This window comes from Sarcophilus harrisii, chromosome 4, assembly GCF_902635505.1.
Source record: "Sarcophilus harrisii chromosome 4, mSarHar1.11, whole genome shotgun sequence".
In the NCBI taxonomy this organism is placed as follows: domain Eukaryota; kingdom Metazoa; phylum Chordata; class Mammalia; order Dasyuromorphia; family Dasyuridae; genus Sarcophilus; species Sarcophilus harrisii.
In genome coordinates, this window is record NC_045429.1 from 268,331,046 (window position 1) to 268,349,164 (window position 18,119).

Sequence of the window (18,119 nt, forward strand, 5' to 3'; positions counted from 1 at the left end):
TAGATGGTCTGAAGTGATTTAAATTTGCTTCCAAGTCACTTGGTATGTAATTATAGAATCAATTTTAATCTCCAATGGTATAACCTAATTTTCAGCTCTCCTGTTTAGAATGAGTTTATAGAATTGGGGAATTTTATACAATTGAGTATGCATAGATTTGGAATGTTAGTGCTGGAAAAGACATTAGAAGTCATCTATTCTTGCCCATTGATTTTGCATATAAAAAACAAACCCAAAGAGATCAAGTATATTGCTCTGCACTTTACCAAGTTTGAATGGTGGATTTACTAAGTACTAGACTTGGGACACAGAAAGCTCTAAGTTCAAATCCAGCCTCCGATACTTAATAGTTGTTTGATCCTGGACAAGTAACTTAACCTCTTAGTATCTCAATTTTCTCATCTGCAAAATGGGTATAATAGTACTGAGTCATGAAATAACATGTAAAATTCTTTCTAAACATTAAAGTGTTATAAAAATAGTAGCCATTATTGGTGTTACTTTTTTAGTGACTTCTCAAGACCACACAGCCAGGAAGAGGAAAGTAGAATCGGGTAAATGATCATAGATTATAGAGCTGTGGCAGTTGTTTAGCAGTCTTGATTTTGAGAGCAAAAAATATATTTTTAAAATACAAGTTTTACTGATATCTTCTGTTTCTTGCATCATCATAGTTATTCCAAATACCTCTTTCCATTTCCCTCCAAAAGAGCCATCCCATTTAATAAATATATTTTTAAAGAGGGGGGAAAATCAGCACAACTGGCCCAAATAGCTAAAAAGTGTGAAAATATATGAAATGTGTGAAATGTGTCGACTGCCCTTTGAAGAGTTAAGTTGGGGATTTTTGTCTCATGTCACTTAATTTGAGTCCTGCTTGATCTTTATAATTTTGCCACATTAACGTCTAATTTTATGATATATGGTAGTTCTTTCCATTTATATTGTAGTTATTGTGTGTTCTTTTCTTGGCTTTACATTAGTTCCTGTAGATCTTCTCATGCTTTTCTGTATTCATCACATAGGCATATATGGGTGTTCAGGGAAGACTAGTACCTCTGGTATGAAGGTTGCCAAGTTCTTTTCATGGCTGCTTTTTACCTTTGGTATCCATCTGATCAACCAACTTTCATCTGAGGCTTCAAGAAACATATAGCATGTGTAGCACTCTCCCCCTGGTTCAGCAGATGATCTAGACCAGGTTGAGGGTAATCTATAAGCTTCAAATCTAGTGAATTAGGGGATTGTCTTACTTCAAAGATGTGAAGACTTCCCCCAGCATGATGGGTGGATGAGAACATTTTGTTTCAGGAACCATGAAGGTGGCTGAATCAGAGCTGTGGAGCACCTAGAACTTGATAGACTTTGAAGGTCATCTACTGCAACCTGAACCATTGCAGTTGTCTTGACTTTTTTCTTGCCACTGAAGGTCCTAACATAGCAGGTGAATGTCCAAGCTCACCCCAAGGGCGTAGTGGCCAGGCCCCTGGCTCAAGAAGCTTGGAGTAATGCCTCCAGTATTTCAGGAGCAAAGCTCAATTTTAAAAGTCACGTAGAAAATGAGCAAAAACAAAAAAGAACTGTGACCATAGAAAGCTACTATGCCAACAGAGAAGATCAAAACACAACCTTAGAAGAGAACAATGATAGTGCCTGCATGTGAAGCTTCAAGAGAAATATAAATTGGTCTCAAGTCCCAAAAGAACTCATGGAAGTGCTCAAAATATTTTAAAAATCAAATAAGAGATATAAGAAAAATTGGGGGGGGGGGGGAATGAGTTATGTAAGAGAATCATGAAAAGAGTCAGTATCTCAGTAAAAGAAGCACCAAAAAAATGGAAAATGATGTACAAAAATTTACTGAAGAAAACAACTCCTTTAAATATAGAATTGGCAAAATGGAAAAGAAAGGACAAAAGCTAACTGAAGAAAATAATTCCCAAAAATTACAGCTGGGCAAGTAGGAGCTAATGACTCCATGAAACATTAAGAATCAAGCAAGCAAAATCAAAATAATGAAAGAAAAAAAAAAGAAAATGTGAAAAACCTCATTAGAAAAATAACCAGCCTGGAAAATGGATCCAGGAGAGATAATTTAATATTATTGCACTGCCTGAAAGCCATCATCAGAAAAAAAAAGCTGGCTGGGCAGCATCTTTCAAGAAATTATCAAAGAAACTATCATTATTTCCAAGAACGAGAGAGTAAAGGTAATTGAAAGAATCCACTAATCACCTGAAAAAGATTCCAATATGAAAACTCCTAGAAATATTATAGTCAAATTCCTTTTTATTTAAAGATCTTTTTCCTGATCTCCTTGCAGAATTTATTGTTTTCTTATTTGGTTTATTAAATCTAGCTATTTTATGTCTGGGAGTTTGTGACTTTGAATGCTTTTTTTTTTTTTTTTCTATTATTTCAGTTATTTAATTTTCTGTGTTCTGAAGTTCTGGGTAATGCTTTTATTACTTTTATTATGGTATTCAGGTTTTTTGCCTTGTCATATTCTTCTATCAGCATATAATGCTGATCTTTAGCTTGTTTCTACTAAGCCAATCTTTGAGATCAGTATGTTTAGCCTAGATTATTGACCATGTTTTCTTTTTGTTAGATTGTTTTTTGCTTTTCTTTTTATATAGTCCTTTGCTTCTGTGTATTTGCAATCACAATCTGTTCTCCTTTTTGTTTCTTTGGTGAGATTTGCCATTGCAGATTTTTTTTTTAAATGATTGTGTTTTTTTGTTGTGTAGGTCATAAATTTTCATTTTTTTCTTTCTTTTTTTTGGGGGGTACTGCTTCTTAACAGGATGTTGTGGTTCATGTCCTCTTCATGTTCCACAGGGTTCTCTGTTTCACTAAGTTTTGTATTGTTTTCCTTTGCTTTTCAGTATTTATTCATAGATTCTGAATTTGTTAGCTAGATCATCTGAAGACCATGTTCCTTTATTGTTAATGTTTTCCCTGTAGGTTTATCTGCTTATGTTCCTGGTCTTTGAATCTTCTTCCTGAGATCATTGGGAGTTTTTGTTTTTGTTTAGAGGAAGACAGGAGTATGGTGTTAGGTTTTGCTGCAAGCCTGTGCATTGGGTCATTGGGTTTTTACAGAAAGTCCATTTTTTACGTCCTTAAATCAGCTACTATGGGGAAGTTGAAGGAGTTCAGGTTAAGTGGCCAGTTCCTGGTTTTTTTCCTCTGATTATTTTAGATTCTAGATATACTACATTATAGAGATACCTGAACTTGCTTTTTATTTGGCATATAACTTTTCTGTTTTAGGGAGATTGAGGGGAATCAGATAAAATGTCTAGTCTATTTTGTTGGTCATGTGACTATACTTTTCATGAGAGTTTGCAATTAAGTGTCTTTTGTGTCCTGAATTTCCCGGTTCCTCTTGATGTTAAGGCATTCCCACTGAGACTGGCTCTAATTTGCTCTCTTTATGTATGTTGTATGTACATAATTGTTTTCTCTCCCTTTGTAGTGTGCACTTGTTGAAGGCAAACTGATTTTTCCTTTCTGTCATATTTTAGCACAGATCCAGGGTACATAGTAGGTGCTTAAAAAGTGACCATTGTTGAATTTTGTTTCAGAAAAAGTATTCAATCTTGGATTGAGCCCACCATGATAATACTTCTTCCACACACACACCCAGAATAGGTATTGTAAATGTATTCCTCTCATTATCATCTTATTAAAACCTTATTAGGTGAATTACTATATGCTTATCTACATAGGTCACTTATAAAACACATGGACCAGAGATTTAAAATTAAAAATAAAAATATTTTTAAGTATGAGAGAACATTCTTTGTCCCTTTTTTCCATTGTCCCTTCCCTTCTCTACTCCTTCCAAAATATGTTGTAGGAATTTTTATGGGAAAGTGTAAATATAATATTATGTAATGTTTGTTTGAATACTTTCAGTTCTTTAATGGTTCTTCAACAGCCAGTTTCCAGCCTTCATCTCTAAAAAAACCTTTAGATTTGCACTTAATCTGTTCTGAGCTCTTTGAGCAAGCAGGATTTTAAGCTTCTATTTCCTAATCTCTCCAGGAATTAACTAGATACTGTGGCTACTCTTCTCTCAACTTCTAGTCCTTTGAGGCCTAATTAGAAGTGCAGGAATGTTTCCCCTAAATTGCTAGTTCAAAAAAAGTAGTCTTCCTCACTTAGAGGAAGTACTCAAGCAAAAAGCCCTTAAGTCTCTTCTTTCTCTTATGAAAATGGCCATGCTTTTTGAGATAGAAATGTATTTATTTTGTTCTTGTGTTTTAAAGTTACTAATGTTTGTACTGAGTAGTTGTATTATGCTTAGAATTATACTTTCATGACATTGTAGATAGATTGATGTAGAAATCTTCCTACTTCTCATTTTAAAAAATTGCTTTGGGGGGGAGTAAATAGCTTGGTAGAAATACATAAACACCTTTCAAATATCTCAAATATTTTATTCTAAAGAAATTTCATAATCCCCAGGGTTGCAGTTTTTCATGGAGAAATCTCTTTTGGGGGAAAAAACCCTACATTTCTCTTCCAATTCACATACTATGACACAGATACTTTTTTAGGAAATCTTGTAATATACAAGATATATGTGTCCATATAAACATATGGACATGGATGCAAAGATACTTTGGTTGTATGGTATTTTACTTGGAGAAATGGATCTTGTTTCATTGAATGAAACTCAAGTATAGCATACATTTCTTGAATGAAATTCAATGGTTGTTGCTTGAAATAGTGATTTCTTTCCTAGAAGGTTGAATGGTATAGGTGGATCTAGAGTCAGAGGATTTCAATATAAAATTTGACTTGTATCTTTAAGTATCTTACAACATGGGTCTTGTTAATTTCTCTTAGCCTCAGTTTTCCCATCTATAAAATGAAGAAGTTGGTTTAGGTGGTAGTTGGTCCCTTTCAGCTCTTAAATCTTTGTTTTTGTGATTCTGGTGGGCATTACTTTTTTATTTCTTTTTTGTTTTTATTTTATTTGTTGAAGAGAGCCACGTCCATTGATCATCATATAGTATTGTTATTGAAGTGTATAATGATCTCCTGGTCCTTCTCATTTCACTTAGCATCAGTTCATGTAAGTCTCTCCAGGCCTTTCTGAAATCATCCTGCTGGTCATTTCTTAGTGAACAATAATATTCCATAATATTCATATACCACAATTTATTCAGCCATTCTCCAATTGATGGGCATCCACTCACTTTCCAGCTTCTAGCCACTACAAACAGGGCTGCCACAAACATTCTTGGACATACAGGTCCCTTTCCCTTCTTTAAGAGTTCTTTGGGATATAAGCCCAGTAGTAACACTGCTAGATCAAAGGATATGCACAGTTTTGAGCATAGTTCCACATTGCTCTCCAGAATGGTTAGATGCATTCACAATTTGGTGGGCATTATTTGCTAGCATTCCCACTCCTTCCAATATATACAACAGACTCATTTAAGAGCCTGCTTTTAATTATGAGATGATTATGTTAATATCTTGTTAATTGTGAGTAAAGATACAAGAAATTAATAATAGGTGACATATTAGTAATACTTTAATATTTAAAAACTAAATTTTATGGAAATGTTAAAGTAGAAGAAAAGGTAATATGAGAGGTATTAGGACAGGCTTGAGCTGGATAGATGTGAAATAGGTTGAGAAGAGAAGTTTGAGGAACAAGTAGGAAAGTGGGATTGTAGTAAATGACTATGGGCTTAAGGCCCAGTTTTGTTTGTGCAAAGGTCTAAAATAGTGGGTTCAATCATGTCTCCCCCAGTTTGATCTAAATCCAGTTTCTGGGAATCCCAAGAGCCCATTTGTAGTTCTTGAATGAAATGTAAATATCTTGAGTTTTTATTTGAAGCATTGGACTGGTGGAGAATGTTGCAATGCTCTAGAGAGAAGAATGTGGATGGTGATGTAGTAACCCTAAATATTTCTTAGGTGACATTAAGTAGTTGCTTTCTGTACTTCCTTTTAAGTTTTCATGAGGGTCTGCTTTTTTTTTTTTTTTTAAGAGGAAACTTTGTATAATTTGTTTCAATTATACTTCTTGGTTTAAAGCAGCTTCAAATTCTTCTTGCCAGAGAGCTCACCCTTTGAATTACTGAATTTGGACAATAGACATTTAAAGAAAGTTGTTTTGGATGATCATTCTCCCTAGATCTCCCTCTTTAGATTACATTTTAACTGACAGTACAAACATGAGTAAAATGCATGTCTGCTGTCAGAATGAAAACTGGTTTGGCATCTGTAACATGAATGATTTAACAGTTGGAATAACATTCATATTTGAATTTTAAACAGCTCTAATAGTTCTGAGAGTTAATCTAAGAGAAATGGCAATCTTTTATAGAAGTGGCCAATTCTTTGTCAGATATTCAAATTCTAGAGTTTTTTTGTGGCACTTGATTTTCCTACCACTGCTTTTGGAATGAAGATTTCTGCTTATTCTTAGGCTGTTTCGGGTGTTTCTCTGGTTAAAAATTGAATGGTAAGAGGTATGGATTTGGAGTCCAGTGGCTAGATTGAAATTCTGGTGCTCCCAAGGGACTTATCCGTGTGATTTTTAACTTCTTTGGCTTCATTTTGCTATCTGAAGAGCAAGGATATTGACTAGGTGACTTTTTTTTTTGTTTTGTTTTGTTCTGTATAAGCTGTTTCCTTAAAGAATCTGAGATAATTGGGTTAGGAATTGGGGAGGGGAAGAGATTTAGTACTCAATAAATATTTAATGAGTACTCTGGTAGGTATTCTTGTGGAGGTAAGCTGTGATTTTTTTTTTTCACCCATATTAGTAAAAACTTATCTTTAGTGCTTTGAACTTGTGGGAAGAAAGAGGTTATGTGTAAATACTGTAGCAGTGGAAACTTGGATGTTTAATCGCTTGAATCCTTTAAATTTGTCAGTGGTGCAGTTTTCTGGTGGTAAAGCAGGCCTGTGGCTGTGCCTTTGTTGGACACTTGGTGGGGATTTCCTTTCATCCCAGCCCTAAAACTGTGACCTAGGTGAGGAAGAAAGAAGAGATACCATTGCTGCATGTGATTAGGATTGCTATATTGAGTGCTGTGAGGCAGCTAAGTCACGATTGACTCTTAAGGGTACAGGACCAGGGATCGTCAAATCAGTTTGTATAGAACATGAGCTTTGAAAAGGCCATTTTGTTTTGTTGCCCATTTTTATTTTTTTCTAAAGGTTTTTGGTAACCTGTGGGACCAAACACAAGTCCTTTACTGTTCTGTAAAAACAATTTACGTTTTAAAATAGATTAAAAAATTTTTTTTGTCTCCATTTCCACTTTCTTCTCTCATCCATTCCCAGAGAGTCATTCCTCATAATGAATAACAGAAAAAGAAGAAATGGGAGGAAAAGTTCTTTAAAAAACTATACAACATTTATAAAATCTATATGCATAATTTTATACTTCTGGTCCCCTGCTTCTCAAGTGGGGGAAATGAAATGTCTTATCTCCTCTTTGTGGTCAGGCTTGATTATTGAAGTTTTTTTTTTTTTTAAATTATTATTATTATAGTAACCTTTTATTGACAGAATCCATGCCAGGGTAATTAATTTTTTTACAACATTATCCCTTGCACTCACTTCTGTGATTATTGAAGCTTTGCAGCACAGTTTCAATTATTTTGTTGCTGTTATTCTTTCCATATACATTGTAATCATTGAACATATTTTTTTCTTGGTGTGGCTTACTTGATTTTGTATCAGTTTATATAAGATTTTCCATGTTTCTTGGTGTTATTCATATTAATTATTTCTTGTGGCACAATAATAATCCATTACATTGATGTGCTACTGTTAGTTTAACCACTTTAGTCATTAGGCAGTTACTTTGTTTCAAATTCTTAGCTACCTCAAAAAATTCTATAAATATTTTCGTATATATGAGATCTTTGTTTTTCTCGTTTGTTTTTTATTTTTTGTTTTTTATAGTTGTTAAATTTCTATAGGTGATCTTTTTAAATAGCATTTTATTTCCAAATACATGTAAAAATGTAGCTTTCAACTTTTATTTTCATAAGATTTTATGTTCCAAATTTTTCTTTCTCTCCTTTACCTCTCCCCTTCCCCAAAATAGCAATCAGTCTGATAGAGGTTAAATATATGTAGAACTTTTAAACACATTTATATATTTATCATATGGTACAAAAAAAATCAGACCAAAAGGAAAAAAAAACCCACAAGAAAGAAAGAAATAAACAAAAAGGTGAAAATACTATGCTTTGACGTAAGTCTCCAGTTCTCTCTCTGTATGTGATTGGCTTTTTCCATCCCAAGTCTATTGGAATTGTCTTGAATCACTGCATTGTTGAGAAGAGCCAAGTCCATCATAGTTGATCATCACAATAATCTTGAATTTTGTTCTTCTGGTTCTGATCACTTTACTCAGCATCAATTCATGTAGGTCTTTCCAGGCTTTTCTGAAATCAGTTTGCTCATCATTTCTTCTAGAACAATAATATTCCATTACATTCACATACCAGAACTTATTCAGCCATTCCTCAAGTGATGGTCGGGCATCCACTCAATTTCCTTACACAAGGTTTTGCAAGGGCTAATGTTGAAGAATTGTTCACGCATATGTTTTGAAAAATAAAAAGCTTTAACAAAGAAAAAATTTTTCAGTTGCTATCACTACAAAAAGAACTGGTACATAGTTTGCTTTTTTAAAAATATTTTATCTGTCTTTCTGAATATTCTTTCAAGTTATTTAGCCAATGTTGTGCAAGGCACATACTTAGTCAATATATGCTAATAATGTGGTTGGTCTTGTCAGGTTATGCCCATATTTGAGAGTTCATCTTAAGTCTCTAGTATTCACTATTTTGTCAGTGACTTTGCAAACAAAATTAGCTTCTTGGCACCTAGTTTTCCTAGGACTACCCTATGATACAAAGAATTGCTTTGATTTTTCTTCTTCAGAGGACATCCTATGAAGAAGCCAGTGATTATAGAATATAAATTCCTTTACTTTATCTTGTTAGTTTATTTTTAAAATTCTTATTTTTTTCCTTTCTGAAAAAAAAAAAGTAAATAATTACAATAGCTTGTTTTTGATTAGCTCTTCAAAGTTTTAAAAGTACTTTCACATGTACTATCTTTTTGACCTAAAGACAAACTTGTTCCCTGCTAAATAGAGTAATTATCTTCATTGGATGAGGAAAATAATGTTTAGAAAAATTAAATGATTTGCCCAAGGTCACATGTCTTATAGATGACAGAATAAGAACTCAGACTAGGATGTGCTCACCCCTAGATTTTTGCTGGCATATTCTTACGAAATGAGCAATAGCATTGGGGAAAAAAGGAGCTCTGTTCCTTTTTCTTGACCAGGTTCAAAAATTGAGTAGACTGGCTTTTTCAAGTTTCTGAGGGATCTAAGTGAAAAATGGCCTTATAAGTTTACTTTGTGCCTTTTGTTTTCTTTAATTTCTTAATAAAGTTTTTTTAAAACCCTAATTATGTCTCCTTCTGATAGTCTAGCTGCCTATTTTAGGGTTCCTGATTAAACTGGCGATTTTGAGAATTAGGTGTTAAAAAATGCCCTTTGGGGAATTAACTTTGGGGTTTAGCTGAGGAAAACTATAACTGCCTTGAAGTAGTCCCTGTTATACATTCCTCTGCTACTTAGAATTCCTACCTCTTAAACATTTAGGGGAAAAAGTGACAGTAATCAGTTTGGTCATACTATTTGGTGCCATTATTTAACCATTGCTGGATAATTCTTCTAGCAGAGCCTAGTTCTTTTTCCCCCCCAAATATTTCAAATTTATTTATTTATTTTTAATAATGGCTTATTATTTTCAAAATACATATAAGGATAGTTTTCCACATTCACCCTTGCAAAACCTTGTGTCCCAAATTTTTTTCTCTCTTTTCCTTCCACCTCCTTCCCTTAGGTAGGGTAAACATATGCAATTCTTCTAAACATTTTTCCACATTTACTATGCCACACAAGAAAAATCATATCAAAAAAGAAAATAAAAGGTAAAAATACTATGTTGTTATCCATCTTTAGGCCCCACAGTCCTCTTTCTTGATGCAGATAGCTCTTTCCATCCCAAGTGTATTGAAATTATCCTGAATCACTTCAATTTTGAAAAGAACCAAGTCCATCAGAATTAATCGTCGTATCTTTTTGTTGCTATGTTTAATGTTCTCTTGGCTTTACACTTAGCATGAATTCATTTAAGTCTTTCCAGAGCTTTCTGAAATCATCTTGATAATTGATTCTTATAGAAGAACAATAATATTCTATCACATTCATAAACCATAATTTATCCAGCCATTCTCCAATTGACGGGCATCCATTCAGTTTCTAATTTTTTACCACTACAGAAAGGGCAGCTACAAACATTTTTGCACATGAGTATTTTCCCCTTTTTTTGATCACAGAGTCCAGTTCTAAGAAAGACATACACTTCTGTTCAGAGCTCAAGGTATTTACAAAATCTCTTTCTATGGAGAAACTGGGAAATGTTCTCTAACTAGGTGTATCTAGTAGTTTTTTTATCTGTAAGTAGTGTAACTGAAAATAACCCAGGAACTTGTTTCCTGCTAGATTCCTTTGAGCTTTGGTAGCTGCTTAGCCCTTGGCAAACAAAATAAAAGAACATTCCTGTCTCTCTGACCCTACAGCTAAAATATAAGTTCTGGGAATCTAGGTTGGTAGGGTAATTGTTGGAACCTGGGAAGCATCTTTTAATCCAGAACTTTTTTAGGTACTGTATGTTGTGTCAATTAAGTAGATAAAAGCTTGTACTTTAAGTGCTGTCTATCTGTCCATCTTCAACATGTGTCCCTAGTCCTTTTTCTTTTCTTTTCTTTTTTTTTTTTTTTTTTGCTGAGGCAATTGGAGTTAAGTGACTTGCCCAGGGTCACATAGCTAGGAAGCCTAGTCCTTTTCCAAAGTGCAAATGAGCTATTAGTAAAAACTTTGTCTTACAAATATATATTTTCTTTTTGCAGGATTTCATCCCAGAATCCCTATGGCTTTCTCTATGGGGCCTTGGGGGAGCCTTCTAAACCTTGCCAGCAGGGCACTAAGTCAACGCTATTTCAGGTAATTTTTCTTTTCTTTCATTTCTTCCTCCTTCCTTATCTTCCTCCCTTCCTTTTTCCTTCCCTCCCTTCTTTCCTCTCTCCCTCCCTCCTTCCTTATTTCCTTCTTTCTGCCTGGTTCCAGAGAAGAGATTTTGAGAAGACACCTCCCCCAACTCCTTTGCAGACTTGGGAAGTTTATTCATGTAAAATATTGCATATATTGTCAGACTTCTTTCAATATAGTGATCCCTTTTGCTGAATTTTTTTCCTCTTTTCTTTTAATTATAGAAGTGATAAGAGAAGGATACAAGGGAAATTTATTATTAAATATATTTAAATCAGTAAAATATCTTTTTAAAACCTAAGAAAAATATTTTATTGATGGTTTTTACTTTTACCTCACAATCATTTAGTATTCCCTCTACAGATTGAACCCCAATGAATGACATAGAAAAACAATTAAGCAAAAAATATTTGCTGTGTAAACTTATTTGATTGTATGTAATACTCTATCTTAATATTCCTCTACCTCTGCCATGAAGGAGGAAGTTTGTTTTAATACTTTTCCTGTGCCTTCATCATCCTTCCCTATTACTCAGTTTAATTTTATTTTAGTGATCTTTTCATTCATGTTGTTGTCATGTTTATTGTCTTGATTCTGCTTATTTTATTTTGCATCACAAATCTTTATACAAATCTTCTCTTTCTCCAAATGTCACTTTTTTAAAGGTGTGCATAATGTTCTTTTTAAAGTTATTTTCCCCAGTTACATGTAAAGAAACAAGGGGGAGTTGTACGTGTACATTCTTTTTTTTTTTTTTTTTTTTTTTTTTTTGCACATGTCCTTATGAATCATGTTGGGAGAGAAAAATCAGAACAAAAGGGAAAAACCAGAAGAAGAAATAAAAATAAGAAAAAAAAGGGAACATAGCATGTATTGATTTACATTATCTGTGTAGTTTTTTTCTCTGCATATGGGTGGCGATTTCTATCTCATTTATTGGGATTGCCTCTGAACCTTCGAGAAGAACCAAGTCTGTCATAGTTGATCATTGCATAATCTTGCTGTTGCTATGTATAGTCTTTTCCTGATTCTGCTTGTTTCACTCAGCATCAGTTCATGTAAATTTTTCCAGGCCTTTTCTAAAATCAGCCTGTTCATCATTTTTTTTACAGAACAATATACCATTACTTTCATATACCATAACTTATTCAGTCATTCCCCATTTGATGGGGATTTACTCATTTTTCAATTCTTTGCCACTATAAAGAGAGCTGCTACAAACATTTTGTGCAGTATTATTCCATTGCATTTGTATTCCATAGTTTTTCAGCCATTCTTCAATTGAAGGGCAGACACATACCCAAATAACCTGTTTCTCTGATTTCATTGAAATAGGTATGTAGTAGAACTACAGTTCAATAGGGTTCCCTTATCCCCCAACAAAAGGGATCAGGCTAATTTTTTTCAAGACTTGATTAATCCAGAAAGACAGGGCTACACTTTATTTTCCTGGCCATTCATTAGCTTAACCTGAAGGAAGATGGAGAGGAGGAAACTCCTGGTAGGAAGTAGTTCTATTGCAGACAACTTAACTAATTTAGAGGATTTGCTAGGTATAAGGGTATGGATGTTTTAATTACTTGTGCATAATTCCAAATTGAAATGCAGTATAGTGGGCTTCTTTATCCCCCAGTAATGCTGTAGTGTCTCTCTCTTCTTAAAACTCTTCCACTATTGACTTCCCATCTTTTATAATCTTTGTTAACTTTTTTTTAAAATTGGTACTTTATTTTTTCCCATCACAGTAATTTCGTAATAATTTGCTTCTGCCAAAGACCTCTACCTTGTAATAGAGAAACAGTATTCTACATCCATTTTCCTTTTCTGATCCCTCAAATTTTAGTACCTTCTCTCCCAAACTGCCTTGTATTTAACTTCTTTATACATATTTGTTGGTATTGATTTATATTTATGTTGCATTTTTATAATTACATTCTTTTTCATTAGACTATAAACTCATTCTGAATAGGGATTATTTTCATTCTTTGTATTTGTATTTCTAGCCCTAGCACAGTGCCTGACACATAATGAGTGTTTAATGAGTATTTGTTGATTGGTTATTACTTCTCTATTAAAAAGAGGAAAATTATTTTACCCACCCTCTGGAATCAAGCTTGGTCATTACATTAAACTGAATTCTAACTCTGTTGTTTTTCTTTACATTATTGTGGTCGTTTATATGTTGTTCTCTTGGTTCTATTTTCCTTGCACTGTGTACACTTAGTTCTTAATAGTCTTTCCGAATTCCCCTGAATTGTTTATATTTGTCTTCTTTTAATGAACCTTTCTATAATAGTACTACATGGTATTGTTCTATTACGTTTTAAAACCACACTTTATGCAGCTATTTGGCACTTACTCAGCTATCAGGTTGATAGCTGCTTCCATAAGCACAGGGTTGACTATATCACCTTCCTATTCAGTAAACTTAAGTGGCTTCCTTTTTTCTTTAGGATCACATATATCAATCCTTTTTAGCATTTGAGGCTCTTCATAATCTAGCCCCTTCCTGTTTTTCCAGATTTCTTATACCTTACTTACTAAATAAGTAAGTGTACCTTCTGTATACCTTGTAATTCAGTGACACTGGCCTTCTTGACATTTCTTGCAAATGGCACATCATCTCAGTTTGGACATTTTCTCTGTCCCTGGTTCCTGGAACTCTTTTTCTCTTCATTTCTACCTATAGGCTTCCCTGGCTTCTTTGAAATCTCAGCTAAAGTACTGTCTTCTACAAGAAGCCTTTCACAGCTCTTTTTAATCTTAGTGCCCTCCCTTTGAAATGATCTCTTTATTTGTCTTGTTTATTTATAGTTGTTTGCATGCTGTTTCCTCCATTAAATTGTGAGCTTTATGGGAGCAGAACCTGCCTTTTGCTTTTCTTTGTAACCCTAGTGCTTAGCCCAATGGCTGGCACATAGTAGATACTTAATAAATGCTTTGTGATTGACTGACCTACTTTGTTATCACAAAAAATGCTGCTATGAATATTTTAGTATAAATGGGACTTTTTTTAAATCTACATTTAAAATTTTTTTATGTATTTTGTTAAATATCCTCCAGTTATATATAAAAACATGTAACTTTAACATTCAGAAATTTTGAGTTCCAGATTTTCTCTTTTTCTACTACTTCCATTTCAGTTATACATGTGAGGTCATGCCAACCATATTCCCATATTAGCCATGTTATAAAAGAAAACACAAAATAGTACATATCAAAAAAGTAAAAAAAAAAAAAAAAAAAAAAAAAAAAAGGATACTTAACTCTGCATTCAGAATTCATCAGTTCTTTTTCAGGAGTTTTTTTTTTTTTTTTTAATCATAGATTCTTGGTCATTGTCTTGAAATATTGTCTTGAACATAAGAGCTCATCCTTACAATATTGCTGTTATGGTGTACAGTGTTTTCTGGTTCTGCTCATTTCACTTTGTATGAGTTCATATAAAGTCTTTTCAGGTTTTTCTGAAAGAATTATAACACAATAGTATTCCTTTGCAATCATATACCACAACTTGTTTGAGCATTCGCTAATTGATGGACATCCTCTCAATTTCTAATTCTGTGTCACCACAAAAAGGACTGCTATAAATATTTTTGTGTGAATAAGTCCTTTTTTCTTTCCTTTGAACTCTTTGAGATGCAGACCTAATAATGGTATTGCCAGATCAAAGATATACACAGTTTTTAGAGCCCTTTGGGCATAGTTCCAAATTATTTTCCAATATCAACAGTGCTTTAGTGCTCTAATTTTTCCAAATCTTTCCTAGCATTTGTCATTTTCCTTTTTATATCAGAAAAGGAAATTGTTAGCCAATTTGATAGATGTGAGAGGTAGTATCTCAGAGTTTTTAAAATTTGCATTTCTATAATCAGTAGTTTATTTTGAGCATTTTTTCTTGACTATTGATAGTTTTGATTTCTTTTTCTGAAAACTGCACGTTCATATCCTTTGACTAAAGACTATTTATCAGCGGGGAAGTGGCTCTTATTTTTATAAATTTGGATCAATGCCCTGTACATTTGAGAAATTAGGTATTTATCAGAGAAACTTCTTGCAAAAATCTCTATTTCCTCTTTTCCTTCTAATTTTGGTTGCTTTAGTTTTGTCTGTGCAAAAGCTTTGTAATTTTGTATAATGAAAATTAGCTATTTTACTTATTGTAATCTCTATCCCTTGTTTGGTCATTAATTCTTCCCTTAGTCATAGATTTGACAGGTACATTTCTTCATGCTCTCCTAATTTACTTATGATATCATCCTTTATATCTAAATCATTTATCCATTTTGAACTTATCTTGGTATACAGTGTGAGATATTGGTCTGTGCCTTGTTTTTGTCAAACAGCTTTCCAGTTTTTCTAGTAATTTTTGTCAAATGATGAATTCTTACCCCCCAAAGTTTGGATCTTTGGGTTTATGAAGCCGTAGATTACTATGGCAATTGATCACTCTGTATTGTGTCTATTCTACTGATTCACAACTTAGTATCCAGATTGTTTGATGATTACTCCTCTGTAATAAATTTGAAATCTAGAACTGCTAGGCTTCTTCCCCTTTCATTTGATAACTAGTAATGTTTTCTTTTCTTTTTTTCTTTTTAATCAAATTAATTAGTGGTTAGTGTGTTTCATAGTTGGTTCTTTTAAAAAAAATAAAACCAGGTTTCAGTTTTATTTATTGGTTCAGTGTTTTTTGTTTTTACTTTTAATTTTTATTAATCTCCTTTGATTTTCAGTATATCTGTTTTGTGTTTAATTAGGATTTTTAATTTGTTCTTTTTCTAGGTTGTCTTTTTTTTTTTTTTTTTTTAATTTTCAGTTGCATGCCCTGTTCACTGATTGTTTTCTTTCTGTTAGAGATATAATTTTCTAATAATTGCTTTAGTTGGATCCCATAAATTTTGGAATATTGTCTCATTCTCTTTCTCTTTAATGAAATCATTCTCTTTAATGAAATAATTGATTGTTTCTCTGATTTGTGATCCATTCATCCTTTAGGATCAGATTATGTAATTTCCATTTGGTTTTTAATCTGTGTTCCAAGACTCTTGTCTAATAATATTGTATTATTGTATGAAAAGGGTGCATTTGTGTATGTTCTATAACCTGCTGGGAAACAGATGTATTCATTTCTGTTTTCATTTAGTTTTCTCTAGAGGTCTAGCTTATCTGATTTTTCTAAAATTTTATTCATTTCCTTAACTTTTTTTCTTGTCTTTTTTTGGTTAGAATTATCTAGTTCTGAAAGGGACAAGTTGAGGTTGTCCACTAATATGGTTTTACTGTTTATTTCTTCCTGTAATTCATTTAACTTTAGGAATTCTCCTTTGAGAATTTGGATACTATGCTGTTTAGTGCATGTGTTAATAATATGCATATTGCTTCTTTGTCTCCAGTTTTTTTTTTAGCAAGATATAGTTCCTTGCTTATCCCTTTTAATTGGATTTATTTTTGCTTTGGGGACAGCTTATAGTCACAGTGAATGGAGTGTTGGGCATAGTGTCATTTTTCTGAGTTCATATCACTTAACTCTATTTGCTGTTTCCTTATTGTACAATGAATGAGTTGGAGAAGGAAATGACAGATCACTTAAGTATCTTTGTCAAGAAAACCCCATATAAGGTTATGAAGAGTTGGACATGACTGAAAAACAACTGAAAGTGTTTGCTTTTGCTTTGTTTGAGAACATGAATACTATCCCTCCCTTTTTTTTGGCTTCAGCTAAAGCTGAAGTAGATTCTGTTTCAGCCTCTTATTTTAACTCTGTGTGTGTGTCTGTTCAGGTGTGTTGCTTGTTAATAGCATATAGTTGGATTCTGGTTTCTAAACCATTCTTCCATCTACTGTTGTTTTATAGATGAGCTTATCCCATTCACATTCACAAATATGATTACTAAATGAATTTTCCTCCATCCCTTATTCTTCAGTATATCCTTCTCTCTCTTTATCCTGCCCCTCTAAAGAATGTTTTGCATCTGATCACTGCCTTCTTTTATCTGCCTTCTCTTTTGTCATCTTCCTTCTCTTCTCCCTCTCCCCAGTTCTTGTCTCTTGTCCCCTTAATTAGATATAAATCTTGTTGGGTAAAATATCTATCTACAGTTGAGTGTATGTATATATCTATATCTATATCTTCCCTCTTTGAACCAATTTAGATGTGTGTGGGGCTCAAATGTTGCCCTCTGCATTGCCCAGAGTGCATGTCTCCACCCCTCCACCCCGAGTTTCTTCATTCTTCTCTCTTATCCCTTTTCCCCAGGCCATCCTTCTTTCTGATCTATTCATTTTTTTTTTAAGCATCATCCCAACATAATTGATTCACTTCTACACTCTATGTTGAATCCTTTTAACTCCCTTAATAATGATAAAAATTCTTGGAAGACACAATGCATCATCACATGTAGAAAGGAACACAGTTTAATTTTATGGAGTGCCTTATGATTTTGTGGAGGTATGAGAAATGGGAGGTGAGAGATGCCCTTATAGCAGTGGAGTCCCCTGGCCGGTGTCGCAGGTTTTTGTGAAAGAATTTGCAGTCCCAATCTGCAGGTGAGGTTTTGACAAAAAAATTGGGTTTATTACACTGAGAAACAACTTCCCAGTGGGCCAAATCCTATAGGAAATTAGCAAAGGTTTGGGATACAGCCCTTGATTATATTAGGTTTCTATGGGCCTGGGTTAGGGAGTGATTTCCAGATAAATTTGAGGGACTAATCAATAATAGATGGTAATTATGCCCCAGGCCAAGATCTCCAATTGAATTATAGGTGGAGATTATTATGGGAGTTTCCCTTAGGAACACAGGAGGATTGAGCCACTCCCAAAGGTTGGGAGGGGTTGTGATTTAGCGTTTTTCCAACCCAGGTCCATTTCTTCCTCCCTCCCCCCCTTGCAAAGATCAGGGGGACACAGTTTGCATCAATTTCTCTTTTATGTTTACCTTTTTCTACTTCTCTTGAGGCTTATATTTGAAAATCAGATTTTCTATTTAGCTCTA

At 33.6% G+C, this 18,119-nt stretch overlaps 1 protein-coding gene across 6 annotated transcripts in view; it reads left to right on the forward strand.

Annotated features, from left to right (window-relative positions):
* Positions 1-18,119, forward strand: part of MRPL14 (mitochondrial ribosomal protein L14) — a 42,041-nt gene that overhangs the window by 11,525 nt on the left and 12,397 nt on the right. For 5 of the 6 annotated variants that reach the window (XM_031964774.1, XM_031964772.1, XM_031964771.1 and 2 more), the window contains one exon: positions 10,984-11,077. In XM_031964774.1, coding sequence (XP_031820634.1) covers positions 11,004-11,077 — 74 coding nt within the window. In that variant the 5' untranslated portion in view covers positions 10,984-11,003. Of the gene's footprint in view, positions 1-10,712; positions 10,737-10,983; positions 11,078-18,119 lie in introns of those variants that run through there. The other variant, XM_031964776.1, reaches the window with a different exon arrangement.